The sequence below is a fragment of the Limulus polyphemus genome, unplaced genomic scaffold (genome assembly GCF_000517525.1).
Source record: "Limulus polyphemus unplaced genomic scaffold, Limulus_polyphemus-2.1.2 Scaffold45, whole genome shotgun sequence".
NCBI lineage: Eukaryota > Metazoa > Arthropoda > Merostomata > Xiphosura > Limulidae > Limulus > Limulus polyphemus.
Genome location: NW_013665655.1, coordinates 982,685 through 1,009,237, shown reverse-complemented (window position 1 = coordinate 1,009,237; position 26,553 = coordinate 982,685). Strand labels below are relative to the sequence as shown.

General features: G+C 32.8%; 1 protein-coding gene across 7 annotated transcripts in view; it reads left to right on the top strand.

Annotated features, from left to right (window-relative positions):
- Positions 1-23,512, top strand: part of LOC106462303 (latrophilin Cirl-like) — a 96,035-nt gene extending 72,523 nt beyond the window's left edge. For 3 of the 7 annotated variants that reach the window (XM_022389809.1, XM_022389801.1, XM_022389816.1), the window contains exons 3-21: positions 1,368-1,406; positions 2,838-3,030; positions 3,448-3,557; positions 4,339-4,704; positions 5,813-5,950; positions 6,885-6,988; positions 8,964-9,155; positions 9,729-9,912; positions 11,663-11,806; positions 12,043-12,248; positions 13,668-13,717; positions 14,490-14,601; positions 14,980-15,083; positions 15,522-15,912; positions 17,234-17,337; positions 18,068-18,236; positions 18,663-18,806; positions 20,593-20,659; positions 20,935-23,512. In XM_022389809.1, coding sequence (XP_022245517.1) covers positions 1,368-1,406; positions 2,838-3,030; positions 3,448-3,557; positions 4,339-4,704; positions 5,813-5,950; positions 6,885-6,988; positions 8,964-9,155; positions 9,729-9,912; positions 11,663-11,806; positions 12,043-12,248; positions 13,668-13,717; positions 14,490-14,601; positions 14,980-15,083; positions 15,522-15,912; positions 17,234-17,337; positions 18,068-18,236; positions 18,663-18,806; positions 20,593-20,659; positions 20,935-21,830 — 3,713 coding nt within the window. In that variant the 3' untranslated portion in view covers positions 21,831-23,512. Of the gene's footprint in view, positions 1-1,367; positions 1,407-2,393; positions 2,523-2,837; positions 3,031-3,447; positions 3,558-4,338; positions 4,705-5,812; positions 5,951-6,884; positions 6,989-8,963; positions 9,156-9,728; positions 9,913-11,662; positions 11,807-12,042; positions 12,249-13,667; positions 13,718-14,489; positions 14,602-14,979; positions 15,084-15,521; positions 15,913-17,233; positions 17,338-18,067; positions 18,237-18,662; positions 18,859-20,592; positions 20,660-20,934 lie in introns of those variants that run through there. The other 4 variants (XM_022389839.1, XM_022389825.1, XM_022389821.1 and 1 more) reach the window with 4 other exon arrangements.
- Positions 23,513-26,553: the final 3,041 nt, after the last annotated feature.

Here is a 26,553-nt window from a genome sequence, read left to right as displayed (position 1 = left end):
CAGCGGCATGTCTGCGGACTTACAACGCTAGAAACCGGGTTTCGATACCCGTGGTGGGCAGAGCACAGATAGCCCTTGTGTAGCTTTGTGCATAATTAACAAACAACAAACCCTCGTGTAGCTTTGCGCGAAATTAATAAACAAAACAAAAAAAACAACCCTTCCTTTGTGAATGGATTTTGGTTCTCTGGTGTATTTTTTGTTTTATAATATAATCTAAATGTTTTTTTATTACGCCAAATTTTGAGAAAATAAAACGAAATATACATTTTTAATTTACTTAGTTTTGTTTAAAATCAGGTAAAGCAGCACGTTATTCGCACATTATGAAATCAGGTAAAATAACACGTTATTTTAACATTAAGTTGGTATAAGTAAACATGGTTTCAACTTTTATTCCAGAAATTATTATTTTTGGAATGAATAAGAGCTTTAAAAAACTCAAATGGGTAACGGTCGATTCTTTGTTTATTCTGACATTTCATCTGAAATCGGCCTGAGTGTGTCTCAGGTGGGTTTATGGAAAGAACTATTTCGTGGCTCATCACTAGAAGCGACAATAGGTTCACCAGTTGGTTGGAGCTTTTAACGTACCACTTTTCATTGGTAGAAGCAGTACTAATGGACAAGTCGATGTCTGACTAAAAGAGATCGTCATCAAAAGACCATTGGACTTTTATTCCCTGTTGGTTATCTCGCGTGTTCTTCTCTTTCTTTACATTCTTTTTTTTTATTGCTTTTAATGCAAGTTCTTTGGCTCGCGGAGAAATCCCAGAAAACAGTAGAATCGATAAAAAAACTCAATTTATGGACTTCTACTTTCAAAACGTTTCGTAGAGTTTTGATAAGACTATCGAAATTAACATCGCGGACACTCGAAGTCTGTATCTGACACGTAGAAGTCTTCTGAGATGATCTTCTCTCAAATAATCTTACTGTCGGGAAATGATATTTAGCGACAGTGAAACAACTAAAATAATGCTTAAGATAAAGCTGTTCTTATCATCGTTATGTTCATAAAGAGCTTATTATATGGAAGTTTTTCTTCTGATATTATATGAAGTATAGACACGCGCACTCATATATGTATATAAGTTGTTGGAGTTCTTTGTTTTTTTTTAAAAGCTAAAATCACTAAAATATTTTCGAAGATTAATAGTAAAGAATCTGTATCCCCTTTTCTTAATTTATTATTTTAATTATATTTCATATTCTCATTAAATATGTTTGTACCATTCTCATCTGTCTGTTGTATAAACTTATATATATATGTAGTCTCGATTAATATATTTGTTCCTATTTATTGTACTTTGTTTATATATTCATTTATACATCCATTTATTTTTTCGTATTTTTATTTATTTCAGTTTCCATCCCGAATTTTTCCTTACGGCCCCCACTTTTAGGTAACCTATTTATTAGTGATTTGATTTACTAGCTTCTCTTTGATTTTTCTAAACTCACTCAGTTATATCAGATATTTTATTTCCGAACATTTTTTATTACGCGTCTATATTTTTCAAGATATACCTTTTTTATATTTAAACAGTATTGTAATTACGGAAATCACCAATCCTGTACGGAGATTTCTTAAGTTATTGCAACAATAAGATTTTACTTGTTTATTTATTTCTTTTTTGTCATAATTTCGTTCTTTTTTTTCAACAAAAGTATAAACAGCATAATGTTCTAAACAAAAGAAAACAAACACAAAATTGTACACTACTTTCTAAGTAGAGTAAAACAATGCCATTCATTATTCTCCTTACGTGTAACAGTGTTATAATATCTTTGTTAACATTTTATAACATTTTACTGAGGAAATAGTGTATGGATTGATTTACTTGATTAACCACTGTCTTATGTAAGGCGTGAAAATTTATAATATTTATTGTGATATTACATCATTATATATATATATAATGCTATAAAATACATTAATTGTCCATAGGCGATTAAAATCAGCACTATAAAATAATAATGAACTTAATACAAAAACAAAACAACAACATTATAATGATATTAAAATTCAAAATTATTCTTCCATTACCAGTCCTTTCTTATCCGTAAGTCATAATGTCTGTAGTTATAGCACCCAAACGCGTTGGGGATATTCCATCTATCAGATAAGATCCCTACGCCGATGTAAAACTCGTCGGCAGCTAAGTAAAATCAGTTAAGTGTTGGAAGTTGAGTGCTTGGGCCCACAACGTCTCAACTCTTACTGCCTTTCGCTGTCTGCGGCCAGGCCAGTTGTGGGAAGGCAGTTACCCTTAATATTTATAAGGATATATCTAAATATTAAGGGTAACTGTCTTCCCACAACTGGCCTGGCTGCAGACAGCGAAAGGCAGCAAGAGTTGTGGGTTCAAGCACTTAACTCCCAACCCTTAACTGATTCTCCTTATTTGCTGGCGAGTTTTACATCGGCGTAGGGATCTTATCTGATAGATGGAATATCCCCAACGCGTTTGGGTGCTATAACTACAGACATTATGACTTAAGGATGACAATGAGGACTGGTAATGGTAGAATAATTTTGAATTTTGGCCTCATTATAATGTTGTTTTTTTTTTTCGTTTTGTAAATATATGTGTGTATTCAATTTTTTGTTATTGTTGAAATAGAATTCCAAAATTTTGCATTTAATAAATATGAGCTAAGATGTTAACTTATTTTTTGTTATACATTAGTTATTTCTAAATTGTGAAATAATATTTAGATACCGAGTTACGATATAATTACAAAGGAGAGTTCTGTTTTTTTTCTATTGCGAGTGTAGCACTGAAATACAAGATCTGTGGTTGTTTAAAATAACCCTATTTGTTTTTCTTTAGAGAGAGACGAATACGAAACCACCTACGCCTGTGAAGGTAGACATTTAAGAATATCATGTACTGGTGGTAAACAAATTCGATTAGTTAGGGCGAATTATGGAAGATTCAGTATGAGTATATGTAACGACAAAGGAGTCGTTGACTGGAGCGTCAGCTGCATGTCGTACTGGTCGTTCCCCATTATGAAAGACAGGTAAACATATGATTGATAATAATTGTTAGACAAACCTTAAAGGGATGGTTTACAAAAGAATTAAAGGATAGAAAACATTTGCATATTTCCTTTTTATACTAAAATGAATTATCAGTACAATAATATTTTAAGCTTCAATTCTATCTGTCTATTTAATCATCCATCCATCTATATATATATATGCATTGCAAACTTAATTTATTCATTTTGCTGAAGATTGATAGCTATCAGATTTAACATCTGCACTGCATTTAAGGCACCTTCTCGTTACACATTTTCAAACTAAATATTAGAGCATATCTTAAATACCAATATTTAGAAATGACTTTACATAGTTTAGCTGAAACAAATTACTAAACTAACACGCTTAATATTTACGAAGTTTATTTGTTCATTTTGTCTTTCCGTGTGTTTCAGGTGTAGCCAAAAGTCCAGCTGCAGTATCCACGTTTCCAGTGAAACATTTGAAGACGATCCATGTCCAGGGACAGTCAAGTATTTGGAGGTTCAATATCATTGTATACCTCGTAAGTTAACACTGTGGTGCAGTCCTTTAGTCTAATAGTATACAGAGCAGAAAAGCTATTACTGATACACAAAAAATGTGTACAGTTTAATATATAAGTTTCTTTCACGATATCATTTCTTTTATCAAAGTCTCAAAATCAACTTTTCATTTACTGAAAGTTATTTTTCTTGAACGATAAACTGACAAAACCGAATAGAAGATTTTAAAAAATCTATCAAAGAATATCAAACGTTAAGTATCATTTTTACTGTTTGTTTTTTTGTTAAGCGCAAAGCTGCACGATGGGCTATCTGTGTTGTGCCCACCATGGGTATCGAAATCCGATTTTTAGCATTATAAACCTTCAGAATTGTATCTGAGCCTTTGAAAGGGGGTTACTGTAAAACACAATAAGTTAACAACAGCAAAGCAGAAAGTCAGCATTGGTAATAGCGTTTTATGTTGCAGAATGAACGTTTTGTTTCAGATGCCTTTTATTGCATTACGAATATTATTTTCTACGTTTAACGTTATATTTGAGTGATACAAGCCTTTATTTCCCATGACAATTGAGGTATAATTTCTATCATAAAGAATATATATTAAATTATTATAGTTCCTTAACGCTAAGACTCTGTTCTAAGGTTAGGCTGTACGATTAGCGTGGTATACGCACAGATATTATAACGAGGCTTTATTCCTAGCAAAAGATCTGTATTTCTGTGATATTATCCTGACTCTTACTTTATTTCATGTTTTATTGCTATTTTCTTGATTTACTGCATCCTTTCTTGCAATAGCTAACTCCCACAGTGGCTCGATCGGAGCAGAAGAATCGATTGTACCTGTTGTTACGACGCCGATATTTCCACAACCTAACAACACTTATTTCAAACCAGGAGACGCAAATATCAGGTCAGAAAAAAATAACACGACAAATAGGGTCAACATCGTTGGGAGGGATCATGAGCCTTCACCACTTCCTAGCTCGACATCTTCAAGTGTTAGTCGGACATTAGCCAGTGTAAGAAAGACAACGACATCAACAACTTCCACCACTACAACATCATCAACAAGTACAACCACGATTACAAGCATTCCGTTTTTACCTCCTTACTTCAAAAGTAATGTTTTTGAAGACTACAATGACGAGAGTGATTTGAAAAGTAAATTGTTGATTTTTAACCTTTATATAATCATAAGTTTAACATTTTTATCGAAAGAGATACAAAGTTATATATATAGGGAAAATCTTTTCTTACGTTCATGTAATATATGTTTGACATTTTTTCAGAAAATCCTCGTTCCATGTGTAACCCATTTTGTTCAAGCAAAATAATACCTTCAGTTTGCAAACAAAACAGTACAAAAAATAAGCTTATCCATCGAAGAAATTATTGTAACATCTTTTATTCTGAATGGTATTTTGTAGTGATTAATACCCTTGAGGATTAAATGTACACAAAGAACACAACATTTCTTTCAACGCGCCTTTCTTTACGTGTCTGCCTCTATGAAGGTTACTAAGGAGATGATTTTTTCATGTTTATATATTCATAAAAGACTCTATTATCTCGTCGTTATGAAACTTTTCACTATAGGCCTAAAGCTTCGAGGAAAGTTTAATATCTACCTCGGTGATGGTTGTATTTTTATTGATTTTTTTAAAATTGTGTGGCTTAAAGATCTGTACGATTCCTGAGGACGTCAAAAAATATTACTTTTTGAATACCGAAAAAGTTAGTTTTAGAAAATTCTTCAGAAAACAACATGTACAACAAGAATAAATGAATCTGCCTCATTCACGTAACTCATGTTCAATCTTATCTTAATAAAATTAATAGATTTTCATAAACCTTTCTATCACTAACCACGTTCCACGGGAAGGTCATCCAACCTCTAGCATTTTTCATCCCGTGTTACAATAGATTATATTATTCTATTATTGATTGCCTTGTTTGTTTGCTTTTTACTTCTTTGGATTTCCAGATGTAATTTCAGTCACTACTAACCAGGTGAGAAAATCAGCTGCAAGGCATAATTGATTTATTTAGCTCAAAAGAGTGTGTAATTCGATTAGAATTGTCAGACTGAACCAACCCGACTCGCAAATTACGTCCTTATCAAAACAGGTCACATAATATAAAATGGATAAACGAAACCTGGACTTTGGTCATAGGTATATGAGTTACTTTGAATGTATTCTTTCCTGAGTATAAAGTTTTACATGTATAGAAGCAAACATTTTAAAGCTACCTTCCTTTTATTTTTTAGAGCCAACATCAGTGATTTCTTCTCCAATACCATTCACTCCACATAAAATGTGTCCGCCCATTTACTCCAGAGATCTAAGATGGAACTGGACCCGCGCTGGAGAAATAGCTGTCCAGAAGTGTCCTGGTGGAGCCACTGGTAAGAAAGTTTGAACGTTTTAATTTTAAATGAGATAAAGAGAACGATTGTGTCACTTTTCATTGTATTTGATTTTCTATAAAATATTGTGTTTTACAGAACAATCCAGATAGTAACGAAAGTTAGCCTTAAAAGTAACATCACTTGTCTCATAATTGCAGAAATCATCATATGTTTAACATGAGAAGAACGCAGCGAATGGTCTAAACGAAAAATTAATTACAAACAAAGAACTTCAATATGAAATCTGACAAGTGTTACTAGAATTAATATATTTCATAAATTTTTAAAAGGTATAAAAATAACGGTAATCACTTCTTGTTTAATGCAATATATGAACCAATTTTTAAATACCCAAATTGTTTTCGCTTCGTTCACTCTATTCCAGCAAAATCTGAAAATATTAACCCCATTTTAAAAATTTTAAATCTAATATACATCAGGTTAAGACTGAGAAATTTGCATTTTAATTTTAAATTATAGGATCATTCAATAATGTTTAACCCACCCTGAGACAAGCTGTTTTTAGTTTAAAATGCAAAAAAAAAAACAACGAATTATTTCATCACTTCATTGTAAATTTGTGGGTTTCTACATATAATAATTAATCATACCTTTTGTTTAATTTACATGTCTTCACCTTCTTTCTTACGTCTTAATTTACTAATTTTGGTCTCTTTCCGCAGTGTAAATTAGGAACTAATTTCTATATTTACTAATTGCATTATGACGTGTGTGTTCAACGTTTTGCTACATATTTCAAAAAAGTCTGTAACATTTTGTAAACTTTGTCATCTTAATTCCTTCAATGTATTATAAGAAAATGTTTAAAACTTGAATAATATTGTATCAAGCATGTCGTGATCGTACGTTTTAATGGTTTATGTTTGCTGATGGTACTTATAGTTAAATTACAATTATTTTTGCAAACAAGGGCTAGCAAGATGGAAATGTGACGAGGAAACAGTCAGCTGGACACCGGATCAACCAAATCTGAATGAATGTAAATCAATTTGGGTAGACAACCTACGAGAACGAGTAAGCTCATTGTATTATTTACATGCAAACGGTTAATATCATTGATTGGTGTTTCATATAGTTTATCGAATATGCTAATACTATTTATCGAACGAAAACGTAATCTTGATATTCATTCCGTTATCATAAAGAAAAAATATCCAGACAGTGCCTAAGCTAACAAAATATACTTTCTGAAATATGTCTTTTTTTTTTCTGTTGAAAAAAATGTAATGTTTTCATTTGTTTGAAAAATACTTCTGATATAAATAATAAAACAATGTTAGCATTTTCTAGAGACAACTTTATATTTCTGGATATTTTTCATAAAATTAAAGATGATTTCGTTGAATATTGATCCCTGCAGGGTACAAAACAAATCATATTGTTTCACACCAAACAAATGCACAAAATTAAAAACGATTGCGTTGAATATTGATCTCAGCAGAGTACAAAACAAATCAAATTGTTTCACACCAAACAAATACACAAAATTAAAGATCATTACGTTGAATATTGATCCCTGCAGAGTACAAAACAAATCAAATTGTTTCACACCAAACAAATACACAAAATCAAGATCATTACGCGAAATATTGATCCCTGCAGAGTACAAAATAAATCAAATTGTTTCACACCAAACAAATGCACAACATTAAAGATGATTACGTTGAATATTGATCCCTGCAGAGTACAAAACAAATCAAATTGTTTCACACCAAACAAATATACAAAATGTTTTCAAGAAACACGAGAAGCATTATAATGGGAATACCATCGTGATCACTTTTGATCGGATCATTTTCATTTAAAGAACAAGATTATTATTAAATATAGTTGAAACGCGTGTTATGTATTAAAATTCTATCCATATAGACTGTTTACTTGACTTTCCTTCAACGCAGCTTCAGGTGGAGTATGGGATAATACATTCACTTTAGTGCATTTCTCTCTTTCTCAGTATATTAAATAAATGTTTTCTTGTTTAACATCAAGAATAGACACATGTCATCATAACTTACCACTACATTAACGTTAAGATGGTCTTAGTCATGAAAAGAAGTATTTCTGGGATTAGTTCCTCGATCGTCTGTCAGTCGTCGATCACGCATAGCTTGTTTATTATGTGGTGAAGTAAGATATATGGTAGAAGCTCTCCTGTAATGATTGTACGTAAATTTAGCTACACAGCTCAGTTTTCTCTGTGGAATGAGATCAGTGTTTCTTTTGGAGCATCTGAAAAACCTTTGAAAGTTCTCTTGAATTCTGCTAAAGTAATTATACGCAAGATAGTAATTATTTTTGTTTAATATAAAGTCTAGGAAGATAAGGCTGCACTGGATTGGAAACTTTTACGAACTGCATCCACCTACGTTTCAAACTGCTAAGATAGGTGTTCATCATGTTTGACCTGATGAGTTGTAATATAGAAGAAATTCGCGGTTTGTATCTTTACTGTTTGTATCTCCCGTCGCTGCACTTGCCATTTCAAATCTTTCTCACTGCCACGCCTTCTTTCTTTATTACACCCCACAACTCGTCATTTTTGACTTAGTGAAAACCTGCGCCAGCAACTCGAAACGTCATCTTCAACATACCAGGCACATAAAATCCATAAAAGTTATCAAGCCAGTGCAATATATAAATTATTTCTGAAAAGTTTGAATATACCTAGTTTTTTTCTTAACGATATTTAATTTTATCTCTGCTATTAGATACACATAAAAAGAGATACGTTTTAGTATTCCATTACTTATTTACAACTTGAAACTGGTAAAATTTCGAAAGTTTGAAGGGAATCTCCTTTCATCACGGATGTACAGAATTCTAAACTTATGTGATTAATAGTATACATTTCAAGGCTAAAACAAAAGTTAGTTATTATATGGTGTATCCTATACACGCATGTTCATGGCAGTGAAGGAGTTAATAACAATACAGGAATAATCTTTAATTTTTTACGAGCTTATTAATATGTTAGTTGATTTCAAAACAGATGCAAGGAGGAGACTCCATAACGAGTATTACATCAGAAATGGCCCTTATGACGTTGTCTAAAGTGTTGTTCAGTAAAGACGTATCCCATGTGGTGACCATCATAAAACAGACATTGTCGCGGGCGGTGGACAGTATGGAGAACTTTCTGGATATGTGGCATCGACGCCAGGTGTTTAAAGAACTTCTAGAGGTGATTAAATGGCCAGTTAAATTTGTATTTTATATAATGTAAAAGTATGTAATAGTTTAACCTGAAACAGATTAGCTAACCAGATCTTGTGTTAGGAATAGGACCACTTCTCACTACATTTCAACTAATATCTGTACACCTTGGTTTAATATTGTCTGGTTTTTCACGTAGACGTAGGTAAATATACAGAGCGGTTTTATTGATTAAGATAAGCTAACTAAAAATTTAACTGGTGCATTAGAATTACAGATACTACTATTTTATGAAATTGGATATACGAATTCCTTTTGAACATGAGGAAATATGTTTTTCACTTAATCTTATATATTGTTTTCATACTCACAGACGTATCTAGAAAGAGTAAATTGCATGTAAATCCTGTATTTATGTTTATCAGTCTCCTCACTATTTTACAAAAACACTTAAATTAAAACCAGATTAATCTCATTGTCTCTTAATCGTCTTTTTTATTAAAACGTGAGTTTGAAAACATTATTCTACATCATTTACGAGAGAAGCTGTTGTTTAAAAGATTGTAAATAATAAATGTTTTTTATTGGGTTTTTTTTACAGTCAATTGTAGAAACGGTCAGCAATCTACTTGGTGACAAGCAGAATGAAGCCTGGAAGGATTTGACATCATCAGAATGTAGACAAGTGACGTCAGACCTACTTCAAGGATTAGAAGAAGGAGCTCTGCTGTTGTCAGAGTCGTTAACTCAAGAAAGTAGCTTCATAATGGCCAAGACAAATGTTTGTAAGTCTACCAAGATAGCATGTACATCAATCGTTATGTAAAAGAATCACTAGTATCCGTAGCAATTTTAAATGACATATTTTGTTGTCTCAGTTATTGATTACGTACTTTGCAATGAATGTTGTGACTTTCATAGAAACTTGAATAGTTTGGCTGTACTAACGTTACAGATTTCTTTGTATTGTTAAATGTAGCTGTTCTATACCAAACCCTATGAATTAATAAACAAATGACAGACGTCGCTGAATATCCTGAGCATAACTGCTTTCATTGCTGTAAAAGTAAAATAACTGAAACACGCCGTCTTTATAGCAATCAAAGCGAAGACCTGCTAAAAAGAATGACTTTATTTTGTTAATTTTATAGGCTATTCGTAGTCTTATTAAGCGTGAAAATGTCAATAATTCAAAACGAGTACACTGTTTACGTACATACTGTTTTTATATTTATATACAATATATGTGCATGATACCTGTAAGATTACACACTGTTAAGTTTTGTCTCCATTTATGAAAATATGCTTAAAATATTAAGTATCTACAAGATAAGAGGAAGATCGTGTCTTAATAACGGAACTATGACGTTACTAGCGAACCCGTAGGCCGGTGGCCTACATTTACAGAGCCGCTATAATGCATATTTAATGCTTGAACTACTGTTTTTAACTTTTTTCAGTTTAATGATCATTGCCGCTATAACGAAAATTTAATTTCTTTAACCAAGTTACGAACGGTAATTAGTAGGCCTACTTATTTACCTGTTCTAATGTAAATCAACGCTAAATTTTGGGTCCGCCTTCTGGGAATCTACGTAAAAGTGTTTTCGCGAAATACCCAGGTTCCCCAAGGGGTTGGGTGAAAAGCTTTACCTTTGTACAAACCTCGGGGCCGAGACTATTTTTTTTTTGGCACCACTCAGAAGTTGGGAGTCCAGCATTTTAGGAGAAGGAGTTTTCGGGAAATCCCTGGGTTCCTCAAGGGGTGGTGTGAACATTTTTACTCTTGTGCAAACCTCGGGACCGAGATGATTCGTTTGGTACCACTTAAAAGTTGGTGTAACCAGCAGTTTAGGAGTTACATGACACACACACACACATTGAATCTTATTATATAGATTATTTACAAATCAAAGTATGTTTGATGATTCGTACCAGAAACAAGGTGAAATTAGAATATTGAAAATGAATAATAAGACATATTTTATTGTTATAAAAAGTGCTTACAAAGATAAATATCACAATTTCTTGTTTTGAACGCCTTTATTTGCATTCCGAAGGAAGAGAAGAACAATAAGAACACTCATTGATTGTTTTACAAGGATGAGTTGTTTGTTGTTGTGCCCACTACAGGTATCGAAACCCGATTTTAACGTTATAAGCCTTCCTATTTACCGCCGAGCCACCAGGGAGCTTGTTTGTTTGAAGTTAAATACAAAGCTACACAGTTGACTATATGCGCTCTGCCCACCACCCGTATCGAAACACGGTTTCTAGCGTTGTAAGCCCGCAGACATTCCACTGTGCCACTGGGAGGCCACCAGGGAGCTGCAAGAATGTAGCCCAGAAACGGGCACATTACTCCCGCTGACATTTTCTATGTCATTCTTGTTTTTTCAATATAACAAAAACAACTAAAATTTCTTCATATAAATGTTCACAAATGTTTTTTTTTATTAATGGTGTCAATAATCACGAGTATAAACACATTGAAAGTGTTTTTATTGAATAAACATAACATGTGTGTGTTTCTAGTAATGCTGGTCGAGGCTGTAGACGTCAGGAAAACACAAAACCTAGTGTTTCCTTTACCAACCCAGGTCCCGGGTTCGAGCTGGGTTAGGGTCGAGGATTCGCTGCTTCTTCCAACTCAGTCCTTGGTGGAATATTCTAATCATGGTAAGAATCTATATATCTTAAGTAAGAAAAATAGAAAGGTGTTGATGTAAGAGTGTGAGCCCTCTATTTGCAAGTAATCATGTATAGAATGGGGATTTATCATGCTGTTTGTAGGATAACCCGTGTAGTCCTTCATAATTACAATAAAGTGGAGATCCATTTTTTGTTGTTGTAAGACTAGCCTATGTAACCTTTCGCCTTAATAACCGAGTGACGACGTGTTTTATTGTTTTCAGGACTAGCCCGTGTAGTCCTTCGTCTTTACAATAAAGTTGATGAACTACTAAGACCAGATGCCAATTTCCACTCTCACGTGACTCGAGGGCAAGATATTACTAATGGTACATGGGTCATCAATTCTCGAGTTGTTGCCGCGTCCGTGGGAAGAAGAAGGTTTGTGCGTTTGTTGGAACCAGTGCAGATCACCTTCAAACATCTCCAGGTAGCGTGGCATATAGTTTCTATCTCTAAAATTAAAGTTATACGTGTTGAGAAAACAAGATATTTTGCTGTGTAAAACAATAATGTTTGTCTTGTCTATCAAAAATAAATGTAGACGAGCTAATCATTTGTCCAATTTGAATTAAGATCATATAATGTGAAACCTGTTCAAATAAATATTAGGGTTTTTCAATTATGTCATCACCTCGAAGTGCTATGAAAACTTAAAATACGTTACCTTGTGTAGTGCTACGACGTGGTTACTTGATTATTCATAACATGATACATCACAGTAGCTTTCTAGAAATTTAATTAATTTAACCTGTTCCTCCATTCTTTATTAGCCCACGGAAGTGGTGAGTAATACATCACACTGCAGTCTTCATGGCAGTATTTTTATATGATGCTTCTGTTCATAATCGGTTAGTGTGGGATTCAAACACGCTTCGCACTTCCAGCTGTGGATGAACTATAAGTGAGAATTGATCCTTCTGCTTCAGGTGGCAGGTGTTACCGTCTGGTTACTCTACCTCTGGTACGCAGTTCAAAATAAGGGTTGGCTATGCCTAAACCATAAGAGTATCGGACCTGGTATTTTAGCCCATTGTGTGTATAATTAGGGATGGCTATGTCTGAATTATAGGAGGTCTCTCACTTGGCTTTTTAGTCCACTGTATGCATAATTAGGGATGGCTATGTCTGAATTATAGGGGTCTCTCACTTGGCTTTTTAGCTCATTGTGTGTATAATTAGGGATGGCTATGTCTGAATTATAGGAGGTCTCTCACTTGGCTTTTTAGTCCACTGTATGCATAATTAGGGATGGCTATGTCTGAATTATAGGGGTCTCTCACTTGGCTTTTTAGCTCATTGTGTGTATGATTAGGGATGGCTATGTCTGAATTATAAGGGTCTCTCACTTAGATTTTAGTCCACTGTATGTATAATTAGGGATGGCTAGCTGACTTGGCCGATAAGCCTATTGTGTTCAGGTGAAAAAACAAATTATTGATGATAATGTAATACTTCAATCTTTAGATACATTTTTTATATGTTTAATATAGCAGCCTTAGGATCTATATTTTTATTTTGCAATTCTATTTAGAACATATTTTCGTGAGCTTCTCAGGATTATATTTTCATTTGTTAAATATGCTCAGTCCAGCTTCACAGTTTATAACTTGGGGACGTTTTTATGTTCAAAATCTGCTTAGTGTGTTTTTACAGTGCACCTCTTTGTTATTTACAGTAGACGTTAATGTGTTTAAAAAGTAATGGTAAATCCTACTAGTAGGTCAGACAAAAGTAGCCCGAGAGTTGACGGCGGGTGCTGTTAACTAGCTGCCTTCTCTCTAGTCTGTTAACTAAATAAATCACATACACAAAAACTTGTTCTAATCAAAACTTCTTCGCCCTATAGGAGGAAAATGTTACTAACCCACAATGTGTGTTTTGGGACATTAAAGTAAGGTAAGTGGAAAACATCAATTGTTTTTCTTGTCTATAAAAAAAAAACTTTGGTTATGCCATAATAACGACCTAATATAGAAAATTCAATTTTACAGCCCATGATGTTAGCCAGTCGTCATTATTTTAAATAAAAGTATAATAAAATACTAGAAGAACCATTTCTGTAAGATACCACTTTATACTTTTTGAAATAAGTTTGACAATTCTCGGAACATTTCTAGAAAATAATTTAATACAAAACCAATAACAAAAGATTTTCCATGAAGAGTAGCGTAAACTGGTTACTCTTGTTTTTATGAGAATCTTTCGTACAGGAGGCAGCAGCCAAGCTTCATAATAAATCTTATTTTATTTTAGTTTGGAAATCGATATACGATTTAAAAACTAGGCTTGTTTTTATAATAAGCTGTAAACCAAGTTGTTTTGATAATAATCTAGAAACCAGGTCGTTTTTGTAATAATCTCAAAAACAGTATTGCTTTTATAATAATTTACGATCATGATTGCTTTATAGTAATCTAGAAACTACGCTTGTTGCACAATAGTGTAAAATCCAAAATAATCTTTACAGAATTATTTTATAATAACCCAATACTGGAGTTGTTTCTTTTCCAGTAAATAAACATTTCTGTTCAGAATACGTTGTTGTGCAATTAGTAGTAGAGTGATTGATTTTTATAGCTTGTTGGAACTAGTGTTAATAAGTCTGGTCGATTGATGAGTAATAATGTGATTCATATTACATCTCACATTTATAAATCAATCTGTATAGAGAATGGTCTGGAGAAGGGTGCTGGACAGTGGCGTCGAATAGTTCTCATACAACATGTGCATGTAACCACTTCACGAACTTTGCTTTAATAATGGAAGTGAAGCATATTCAGGTAAACCAATCTTCACAGCTTCTTAGTAAATCTTAGGTATATACATTCAGAATATTTTACACCCTTTCGGTCGCAGATAAACATAAGGTAAAAGGCTTCTGTTGTGTGGTAATCCCTCTTTATCTCAATAAAGAAAAATCCATACTCAGATCGGGCTGATTTACAAATTATTCCAGTAAAGAAAAAAAATCTGTCTGGACCTGATTTGAAAATGTATTAAAATTATAAGTAATTACTTTTAGAAAATATTATTGATGTATATTTTCAAAAAATACGTTTGAGCTTACTTTATTTCACATTGATAAAGGTCAATAAACAAATATTTGTGAACATAATTTCCTTTAAAATTGCATACTGATTGATTTCTATTTTATCTAGTCACCATCAGCCAAAACGTTGACTCTTCAACTAGTGACGTCATTAGGCTGTGCTATATGCGTGATATTTCTTCTGTTAACGGCCGTATCCTTGTATGTGTTACGGTAAGTATGTTCAGCCAATAGTGTTACTAGTAAAAACAAAAAAGCTGAGTCTTTGAGTTAATTTTACACTTGTATGTGCTTTGGTAGATAGACTTGAATTCATCAATACATTTTTATCTATCAATATTAATTAATCTTGTATGTGGTAAGGTAAATAGAGTTAACCTGTACATGTTTTACGGTAACTAAAATTGGCCTTTCACTAACTATTATACGTGTATGTATCGTATTATCAGTTTTTCAGCCCAATTTTGTAATTGTTAGTGTTATGATGAATAAAGCTCTTGGTATTTTTCATATTTCTACACAAGTTGCTCATAGTATTTTAGTCAATGTGTAAGTGTAACAAAATTATTTGCATTCGAGTTCTTCTCTGAAAACTCATCTCCTCTTTATTGTATTTCATTTGACAAAGTATTTACTTATTTTAATTTTCAGGGGACCCCAAACTGACCGAACTACGATCCACAAAAATCTTTGCTTGTGCCTCCTGGTGGCAGAGCTAGTCTTTGCAGCAGGCATTAACCAGACTCATCTTCAGGCTCTATGTGGCCTGGTTGCCGGGTTGCTTCATTATTTGTTTCTGGTCGTATTTGTCTGGATGTTTTTAGACGGATTTCATCTGTACGTGTTATTAGTGGAAGTTTATGATTCAGAAAAAACCCGGGCTCGTTGGTATTACGCTATGGCGTACAGTGTACCAATAGTTATTGTTGCTGTCTCTGCAATAATTGATCCCCAGAGCTACGGGACCAGCGAGTATTGTTGGCTACGATCTGATAATTACTTCATCTTCAGCTTTGTTGGGCCGGCAGTAGGCATTCTTTTTGTAAGTAACGAATATCTAATTGCTTGGAATAGTCTATTGTTGATTGCATTTCCTACGCTCAGGAATACATTACAAGACTTGAGTTTAGCATACCGAAAGTAGTTACATTTGAAATTTTATTTTAAAAAAATACTATTTTTTATTTATTGTTAAAAGTAAAGTTGCACCGCAGGGATCGAACTCATTTTATAGTTATAAACCCTCAAACTCACTGCTACAACACCAAAAGAAGGGAGGTCATTACGTAAAAAATGGAGATCTAGTGGACATCAAATGCTTTGTGTGTTTTTTTTTACTTCTTTAAGGAAAAAGGTTTAGGCTTATCGAATTTAAAAACACAGATAAATATAGATAGTTAAACAGATAAAGTATAGGTTTTTCGTACGGATATAGTTGTATGGATATTATGATACCATAATTGAATTGACTAGAAACACAATGTCATTTAAGTGAATATTTAATAAAATCTAGCCAGAACAACAGCTAAAAACAACATTCGACGTCTCGACGATGCAACAAAAAAATAAAAAAATTGCCATACCTTATTAATTGTTTTGTTTAAGTTATAGCTAATATTATTTTTCAGCCTTAGTAAGAAGTGTTTCTATTACAGAAGTACATAAATAGATCCTACAATTGAATGAAATGTTCTCTTTTTTCATTTTATATGACTTAACATCTGATACTGGTTATCTGCTCAGTTCATTGTTTTGTTGTTCTGAATGATGAAGAATAAGTAAGTCAACGATTAGAAGTGAAGAACGAAATTTTAATAAAAAGCTAAGAAAAAACGACCTTTGCGCTCCAGATATATAGAAAAGAATTTTCTTTATTTTAATACACGTTTCGCCTATGCGGTTTCATCAGGGTTAATATACACAACTTTTCTATTTTTAGAGTCTGCATTGCAAGCAGTTTTATAATTTAACGAATATTCTAATATCAAACAGTTGTGTATTTAACCCCGATGAAGCCGCAAAAGGCGAAACGTTGGTTAAAATAATAATAAAAAAATTATTTTCTATATATCTGGAGTGTAAAGGTTGTTTTTATTAACTTTTTATCAAAATGTGTAAATCCCTCTAGTATGCACTACAAATTTTGTAACAATAACGAAAGTGATTTTACTCTCAAAATGTGCCCTAGATAGACTCAATGGTTGTTTTTTTAAAAGAGAATGGATAATACGTTAAGTTGAACTGTGAAACTTTACTGTCTATACACAGCGGGGTTAATATTATATGTAATTATGGAGTTATCTACATAAATTGTTCATTTGTTCTTAGTACGTTAATTACGTGTTCATTGGACTTTTTGTTAGGGCTCGACTGTGTTCCTGTGTATAGCAACTTGCATTATGTGTCACCAAACCAGCATTTCTACTGTCGTTAAAGGCAAAGAAGAAGCAAAGCTGACCAATATAAAGTAAGTCTTGTTTTTAAAGTTTCGCGCAAAATGTTATCTACCCATAACCGCCCTAGTTTTGAAGTTACAGGCTATAAGGAAGTTACATACCCAACAACACCCACCGCCGATTAACTCTTGGGTTACTCTTGTCAGAGCAAATAATGGGATTTTGACTCTCATTCTTATAGGGCACCCAAAGCCACAAAATATGAACCATGAATCCTCAAATTCTCATATTTGAAACACAAACCGTTAACTCAGCGTCCGGCCCATATTTTTTTTTTATCCTTCACACTATTTTAGTAAAAAAGTGTATTGATACTATCCAATAAAATAATCCTGAATTGGACCATACATTTCTTATTAAATTTTACAAAAGGTAAGCAGGTTGTTGTAATTTTTTACAGCTCAACCAATAAACTGTTGCTTACAGCTTGAGTAATTTGTGTAAATCTGTTAAGCATATACAGAATTACGTAAACACGCTCAGACGAACTGAACCACTAAGTATTGTGGAACAGTTCTGTATCTAAAATGAAAATAATTGGGTCATATTCTTGCAACGTTTTTGTTTATTAAAATTATCAAATATAACATTTCTAAATAAGGAATCTTTTTTTTTTTTGACTAAGCACGTATGAACAAAAGACAAAAGATTATAAAATATATCAAACCTTCCAGTTATGTTTTTCGTTTAGACTAATAAGATAATATATTCTCTACAATATTTGTATATTCTAATTTTCAGGGTGTGGATACGATGGGCTATTGTCATACTATGTTTGTTAGGCCTAACATGGACGGCGGGTCTTCTCTATGTCAACGAAGGAACAGATTTCCTGGCTTATATCTTTACCGTCTTAAACTGCATCTTAGGCCTATTTGTTTTTGTGTTTTACTGTCTGCAGAATGAACATGTAAGTATCTTACATCTGACCTTATCTGACCTTATCATACTAATCAAAAATTAAAACAATAAAAAAACAGATTAAATTAATAAATCATAGAAACACAACCAATGTCAAACGTATATATTAAACATTTATATAATAGAGCTTATCAATATACGCATAATGAATAGCTCTTTAGACGGTATTAGTATAATAAAATTCACTTAAAAAATATATGAACTCATATTACAGTATTATTATTCTTTATTAGGAAATCTGTAAAAATAAATTAACAAATAATACAATTGCAGTTCCAGCAAGATAAAATGTTGCCTTTACACTTATCCCTAGCTCTGGTTATGATATTAAGTCAGTGTATTAAAAGACATTTACTTGATACTTTTGAAGGGTAATATCACCACATCCTTTACATTGTCATTAATAATATTTCAGGTGAAAGAAGATCTGTCAAAGTTCATGCAGCGATATGAATGGCTACCCAAATGCTTTCTTCCCGCAACTCCAAATGAGCAGTCGAGGAACGAAATTCCAGGGAGAGTTACCATGCCAACCAACTTACCACCAAGCCAACATAGTGTGGGTACCTCTGTACCTCTGACTACCCCTTCTGTTTGTTCTTTATCATCAGGTATTGCACCTGCTCTTTTGCACCCATTTATTTGCCTGTTCTCAATTGTGATTTTTTTTTCTTAAGACAACGACTATACTTTAACAGCATGCCTTCCATGCCTTTTTTATGTTTTAACAATTTTCCAGTCTTTTCTTATGCAGCTCTCAGCTTGTTCATATCCCACGCATGTATTTTATATCTTTTCAGTCATACAATGTTCTGTTTAACTGCACGAACAATAAAATCACATAATTGTTTTATTTCACTGCTGTACTTGCTTTATTTTACTAATCCACAACTTAACCATTCTCACATTCTTCTGCATGACATTTGCTATTTCTTCTGGTTTAACCATTTAAACAGATGTTACAATATTCTCCTTTTCTTTTGTTCAAATGATCCTTTTGAGACTTTTATACTACCCTCTATCATTCCTAAGGGTGCAAAAGGTTGCTTTAAAAATCATAACAGTGGCTTTACTCAAACGTTTTCAGCGTTGTAAAATTTAGTTGGTTTATTTTAGTCACTTAATAGTAGTCTATTATAAATGTTGATATTCTACCCACTAACATAAATTCTTTGCCGTAATTGGCCGAGAACGAATTACGTGGTATAAAACACATTTCACTGTTGCCTTGAAAATCAGGCAACATTTATGCATGTGTGACGTCGGAGCAGAATTTTGCAAATGATAATTTCTGCAGCACAGTGAGCAAATTCTGATCTATTTAGGTTTAATTATAAACAGTTTGCTCACACCCGTAAAATGAATGTGGACATATTTTTGACGTAAGATTTCGGTTATTCACAGATGAAGAGTTGCAGAGTTGTTTAGGCAGCAAAACTTTACAAACAACAATTTTTGCGGAACAGTGAAAACACATTGATTCATTTAGGCCTGGTTTACAAAACATGTCAGAAGTCTTGTTAGCATTCTAGGCAAATGTTGTGCTGAAATTAGACAGATGCGTACTTTATACGTTTACTGGTCATACAATAAGTTGCTGATGTATATTTAAAATCTGAAAAAGTCCTAACCATTTTTGATTTAATATTGATTCTTAAAATGAGATCAAAATTTTCAATAAATTGTTAAACTTTAAGACTTACATATAGGCCCGAGGATGTAGGCTAAAGATAATATATGACAGTTCTAATTAATCAGATCTTAGTAAAACTAAAAACTGGAGAGGGCGGGGGAGGAGGTAAAATAAGTCAATTATTGATTGGTGATTTCGGGCAACAGATCGTTTGTTGCCATCATATCCAATTAGCAATTTTTCACTGAAGTGTGTTTGTTATTTCCTCAAATTCGTAGGTAAATAAGTTTATAGTAACTATACAAAGACTAAGACAGATAACAGGGTGTAAAAGACCGGCATTTTTTCTTGCAGTGCAAAAATAATTGTATTCTTTACAAGTTAAAACTTTTTCATAATGACACGTTTCTAAAGTAGCAGGGAAATTACTAGATAAAAATTACATTTGAAGGTAAAGTGGTTTGAAGTCTTTTAAAGCATTTTACCTAACTGTGATATCCACACAAGCATGTCAGCAACCTGCGTATTAGTAGTTGTAACAAGGTAGAAAAAGGTAAGGTATACAGACTAGGTTCTTGGTTTCAGAAATTAGTTTCACTACAAGTTATCATAACAAAGACTCTCAGAGCTTATCTAAAACACGTGTTATAATTATTAGAAACTTGTTTACTCCAAATTGCATGGAATATGAAAACAAAATTGTCATTTGCAGGTCCCACAACATCTCAGGAATACTCAAGTACAGAACTGTTTTATTTCCCCAAAATTCACCATACAAGGTAAAAAGATTTATTTTTAAATATCTAAATGTATAGCTTCAAAATTATATTCTTCGAAATATCTATTAGACGAATTTAAGTTTTAAAGCTTAGTCAGTATATTTAATAATATAGCTCATGTAAAATATATAATATATGAAGTATTTCAGTTGAAAAATACTGTTTGAATAATAGAAATAAAGCCGTTAAAATTATAGTACCACATAATTAAGAGTTAAACGTTTATTCTTGCATAATATACGATGTTAATTTGGCATGTCTTGGTTTTCGAACAGATCACCTATCTACATCAATAGTGGTCAACCAAGATGACACTCTTCAGACTCCTGTACCAGTTATAGGGTCCTTGAGAAGGAAAGGACACAGAGACAATGGTAGAGCATCTCATATTGGAATCTTATCAAGCGTATCAAGAGCTAGCTCCCCTGGTCATTATGGGTTTGAAGCCAACCATCATCAAAGTGGTAGTGGTCATCAGCTGTTTCAAGTTGTTCCTTGTAACAGAAAGCCGGCCTACGCCCCTTACTCTGATTCATCAGGTGTCTACAGTGTATTTGCTGATCATATCTACGAATCTATTGAAGATGACACTAGAGGGCGTTCTAACAACAGTGAGTATGGCCGTCGGCAGTCCTTGACCAAACAGTCTCCTCCAGCAGAAAATTATTATGGTGACCATTCTGATCTTAGCCAGCATTCCTCGTCTAGTGGATATGACCAGCGACCTCTACTGGTAACATCAACTTCAGAAAAACCTCATCCAACAACATCAAACCAATTGGTGTACGGATTTCATCTTACTCACGATAATTATTCACTAGCTTCTACTCCTGAGTTGTCACGGCAGCCAAAAGTGGACAAAATCCATGGTAGTACCCAAAGAAGCTCGAACTGTGATAGGATTCCAAATGTTCACATGTTTAACACAGCTTCACCAAAACTGAACCATGAGTTTAGTATAGAATCATATGGAAACCAGAACCATTTGGCCACAGAGATCGATCCAGAGGACTGGTCGCCAGTTCTTCCAGACCTTCTCCGCTCCCCACCAGATAATGTTGTCATGGCAGTTTTGGATGGAGAAAAGGTAGTGAATCGTCTTCATGCGGACATGGGATTTGTAGAAGATGCACGGAACCAATCTCTTCACAAACGTAGCACATATTGTTAAAACAAGGAGCAATGAAATTATTTTTTTGTAATTATTTTCTGCCATTAGTGGTGCTGTGTGCGAATATTTCATTTTGTCAGTTAATACAGTATGTATACATAATGAAAAAAAAAAGAAATTTCTGCTACAAGAGAAGCAACATTGTTTTGATTATGGACGAGTGGGATTCAAAGGAGAGTCTTCTTCTAGGGAACACCAACTAAATTGATGTAGGACTTTTAAAGTGCCCTAGTCTACAATACTAGTCCATCCACACCACAAGAAGGACTTAGGGGCAAAGGAGTATCTATCTTTCAACATTGTACTCATAACCTAAAACTCGTAACGATAGGTTATGTTAACCAGTCCTCAAAATATGAAGGGAAGATAAGCGTGTCTAGAGTTAGGGCATACGTTTAAAGTTCTGTTAAGTCTCTAACTTGATAAGGACTAGATGTGATACATTTTGTATGTAGATCAAAATTTCATTCTGTTTTGTATAGTGATTTGACCACTCATAGAAAAGTGTGAATTCTTAGAATATGTCAGCGCATATAATGGGTCGTGGACAAGATAGTTCAATATTATTTAACAATACAATAGAGATGATATTTTTCCTGATCATCTTCTTAGTACGAGCTATTTGCGTAATACATTTCAATGGCTTTATGCTTCAGTAACTTTTGATCTCGAGTTAATCAGGATTCATCTGAGAATTTATGGATCGCAAATTTTTCGTGTTATTTCCTAAAGAAAAACAACATTGAAGGTTTTAGTAGTGTTCTTAATTATCGAATAGCTGTACTTAAAACATTATTGTTTCCATCATAATATTGCTGCTTTTTGAGAATGTATGTTCAGGACCAAGAAAAGCAAACTTTGAAGAGGAATTGTCAAAGCTAACCACGCGTGGCCGGATTAGGAAATGATATGACACACCTAAAGAAACTCGTGTTAAAACGCCAATGCAATGTTAACATCCGAGCACGAGTCATCCAACTGTGATGTTATTGAAATGTTCCCAAATTCCAAGTGCTCACGAAAGGTATTTTGTCTGTATCAATTACTAAATTATCAAGGTATACATTAATTAGCACGCTATGAACAAGTTTTTCGGTAAGCGTAGTTGTTACAATGAAACAAATTCATTGGTTTGCACTTGTTTCGAATGCCGTAGGTACCTTATTATACTTGATCTTCAAACTTAATAAAAAGTACGGAAGCTAGAAGGGTGCACAGAAAAGATGGACTGAATTAATAAATAAAATATTATTTATGGATTTTTTAAATCCCTTTTTGGTAAAAATGTTAAATAGATTTAACATTCTAGTTAACAGTTTTATTGAAAATTTTAAATACTGTAATATTTGTAGACGAAACCCTGATTTTTCAAGTGTTATGAAATTATTACGCGTCCTCAACAAATAAGACTTCATTGTATATGTAAATAAGCTAAGTTAGCGTAAACATTGATACAATACGTAAAGGTGCCATGCTTTAAATCGAATTCAGCTAAGTCAATACATCAAATATCAATGCTGTATAGCCTTCGCTGCGTTTAAGTTGTTTTGTAAAAGTGGATCATGCTACTGTTACAAACTTCTGAAGATTTGATTTACTAAACGTTTCGCCTTATAAGTAAATGAGATAAAATATAAGAGAAAACATCTACCTGCAAACTAAAAGGAGGCTCATTAATCTTTAAAACACGTTGAAAGTCTGAAGAAAAGATACCTCATAACGAAACCTGATATATTAGGAAACTGAAGCTAGGATGCTTTGTTGAATACTAGTCTAACATACTTTTTGAAGTACAGTTTTCAGTTAAGGAAGATCGACAGTAAGATTAATTGAATCAACTTCTTATAAAATACTTGTTATAACGTAATTATTATATTGCTGTGAAAATCAATTACTTTGTTCTTGTGTATACAAATCTAATATTGATTCTTAATTATTCACGACACTAGGAGGGACTTAAACCAAACATGTGAAAGCCATATTTGTTGTATTTAACTGCTTGATTGTTCTTTAAAGAGCAAAAAAATAAATAAAAATAAATGTAAGCAAACGATCATGTATTCCCTAGTTGTTGTTGTTGGTGTAAATAAAAAATTGATGAGAAAACTGAAAAAAAAAGTTTGTTTATTATAAATGGTGAAATGCATCACAGATTTTAAGAGTAGAAAAGTAATGAACCTGTTTGTAGCTATTCTCAAAAGAAATGTAATAAAAACAAATTTATTTAGTAAGTTTACTCTTAGGATAAGCAAAAAAGTAGTTTATAAAAATGTGTCTTTAGGAAATTTTATAAGTTAACGTAAATTTATGGTTTTCTACGCTTTTCCTCTTATCTCTCTAGCAAGAACTTCTGAATAATAAAGAAATCTAATACGCAGTACATATATATGAAAAAAACACATTTAATTTTGAGTGCAAACATAAAATATATATTTTCAAAACTATGAATTCCATTAATCATTTGCTTTTTTATATATTGAAATAATCGAAAGAGTGAAAAACGAAAAGGACAGTTAATGAAACAATCAATGTATAAAAGCGAAACATTACAGACATTTATATCATTTATGAAAAAACAAGTTTTATGACTGAAATAAAAAATCGTTACTATTTTTGACCAAAATATAAAAACTAAATATCTACATAGAATTTGAAGCACACAAAACTGAGTTTATGTAAAATAAACAAAAATAAAACAAACTCAGTCATATGCTTAATGAATGAAATATTTACAATTGATCCTTGATCGTGATATCACTTAAGATATATAAAGTTTGATCTAAAATAATGTAGCAACGTGAATAAAACACTCTAACAACTAACATGGACAGTGATGATAAACGGTGTTTTTAGGATTGTTTTTTTTATTTCATTTTTATAAACATGGCAAAAGGGCAATATATATCAGTAAAATAATCTTATAAGTAGGATTTTAGTAGAGTTTCTTGCTTTGTTTTTTGAGAGGTACGAAAGGCGTTTGTGTTGGTGTATAATATATTTTTTGAGCTCACATAATAACTTGTGGACTTACTTTTCCGTAGTTTTAGTAGGATAAATGTTATGGTAGTTTATTCTTGATCCACCAAATGTTCCTGTGTTTTGTTATTGTAGTTTAATCTGTTCATTACTACAGTACTCTTTTCTTTGTCTGTTGGCTCAGTCACAAACGAAATGAAAACAAATGGCTTCTTTCAGTTCAGTTGTTAAGTTACTCTTCACTTTTTGGTTGTGTTTGCTTATTCATTTATGAACTAATGGCACAATTCATTCTAGAATAATAGAAACTAATTTTAATCGCTGACATCAAAATATATAAGTCTACATGTCCTAGGCCTAACATTAGTTAAGCCTTTGTTAAGAACAGCCTATATTCGATAAAGAGATCAAATAAATCTAGTTTCTTGGTTACTATATATGTAGAAGCAGTAAATTCTAGAATTGGAATCTTATCTGGAGATGGGCTAAAGTTTAAGCCTAATGAAGAAATAGGTTGTTGGCAACTTGATGGTTTGTTAAAAGTTTATCGCTTATGTTTACAACATTAATTTGTTTTTAATTTGATTATTGCTACTTATTAGTTTTCTAGTAATAAGTTTGTTGAACTTTTTCATTTCTTTTTGTTTTACAGTAAGAGATTCATAATTTCAATAACGTGTTCAATCTGATAAACCCAAATGTACAAGTAATGGCCTGGTGGTTAAGGCGCTCGACTCGCAATCTGAGGTTCCCCTTTCCGCCGTGGGAGCGTAGTAATGTGATGGTCATTCATTGGTAAAAGAGTAGCTCAAGAGTTGGCGGTGGGTGGTGTCGAACAGCTGACTTCCCTTTAAATTAGGGCCTGCTAGCGCATATAGCCCTCGTGTAGCTTTGTGCGAAATCCAAACCAAGTATACAAGTAATTTGAAGACATTTTTGTATAATTTCGTAATTTTTACATTTGTATAAAAATAATACAGTTTTTGTTTTGTCATGGATAGCTTCAGAGATACATTTTCAAAAATCTTTCAAATAATTAGTGTACGCCGTTCGTATCAAGTAAATAACAATGTTTTTAGAATTATAGCGTGGAATTAACATCAAAATGTTCCCCTGTGGTTCAGCGGTAATTATGAGGATTCATAACGCCCAAAATCAAGGTTCGATACATGCGGTGGACAAAGCATAAATAGTCCATTTGGGAGCTTTATAGTTAACAACAAACAAACAAAACGCACGTCAAAATTGAAAGAAGCATTTGCCTTTAAAGCCGAGCACTGTGGACTCTCTACAAAATTATATGAAAATCACGAACAAATTCCACTTAATTTCGACACGGGCTCCGTCCCTGGGATCGACCTCGTAACCGTAACCTCGTAATAGTTTACATACTAATAACTTATAGTAAACATTAGATGCCTTTTACACAAAAATAATCAGATGAAGTATTTTTACTTAAATTTGTCCGTGAAAATATCGATTCTTTTTTTTTAACTAGTCTGAGTGCAAAGTGATTTTCATGTCAAAATTAAAAATACTTTTCGCCATCTAAAAATCTAAAATTTCCTTTGTGTAATCCCTAAAACTCCCTAAATGAATTTCAAACGGTTTATTTCACTAAATATTTATAATTTTATGTACCCTATCTCAAAAAGGTATCATATCGGTCAACTCGACCAACCTCGTAACCACAAAAGAAAACAAAATCGAAATCAACCTAAATTAACCTTTTTTTCTTTCTATAATG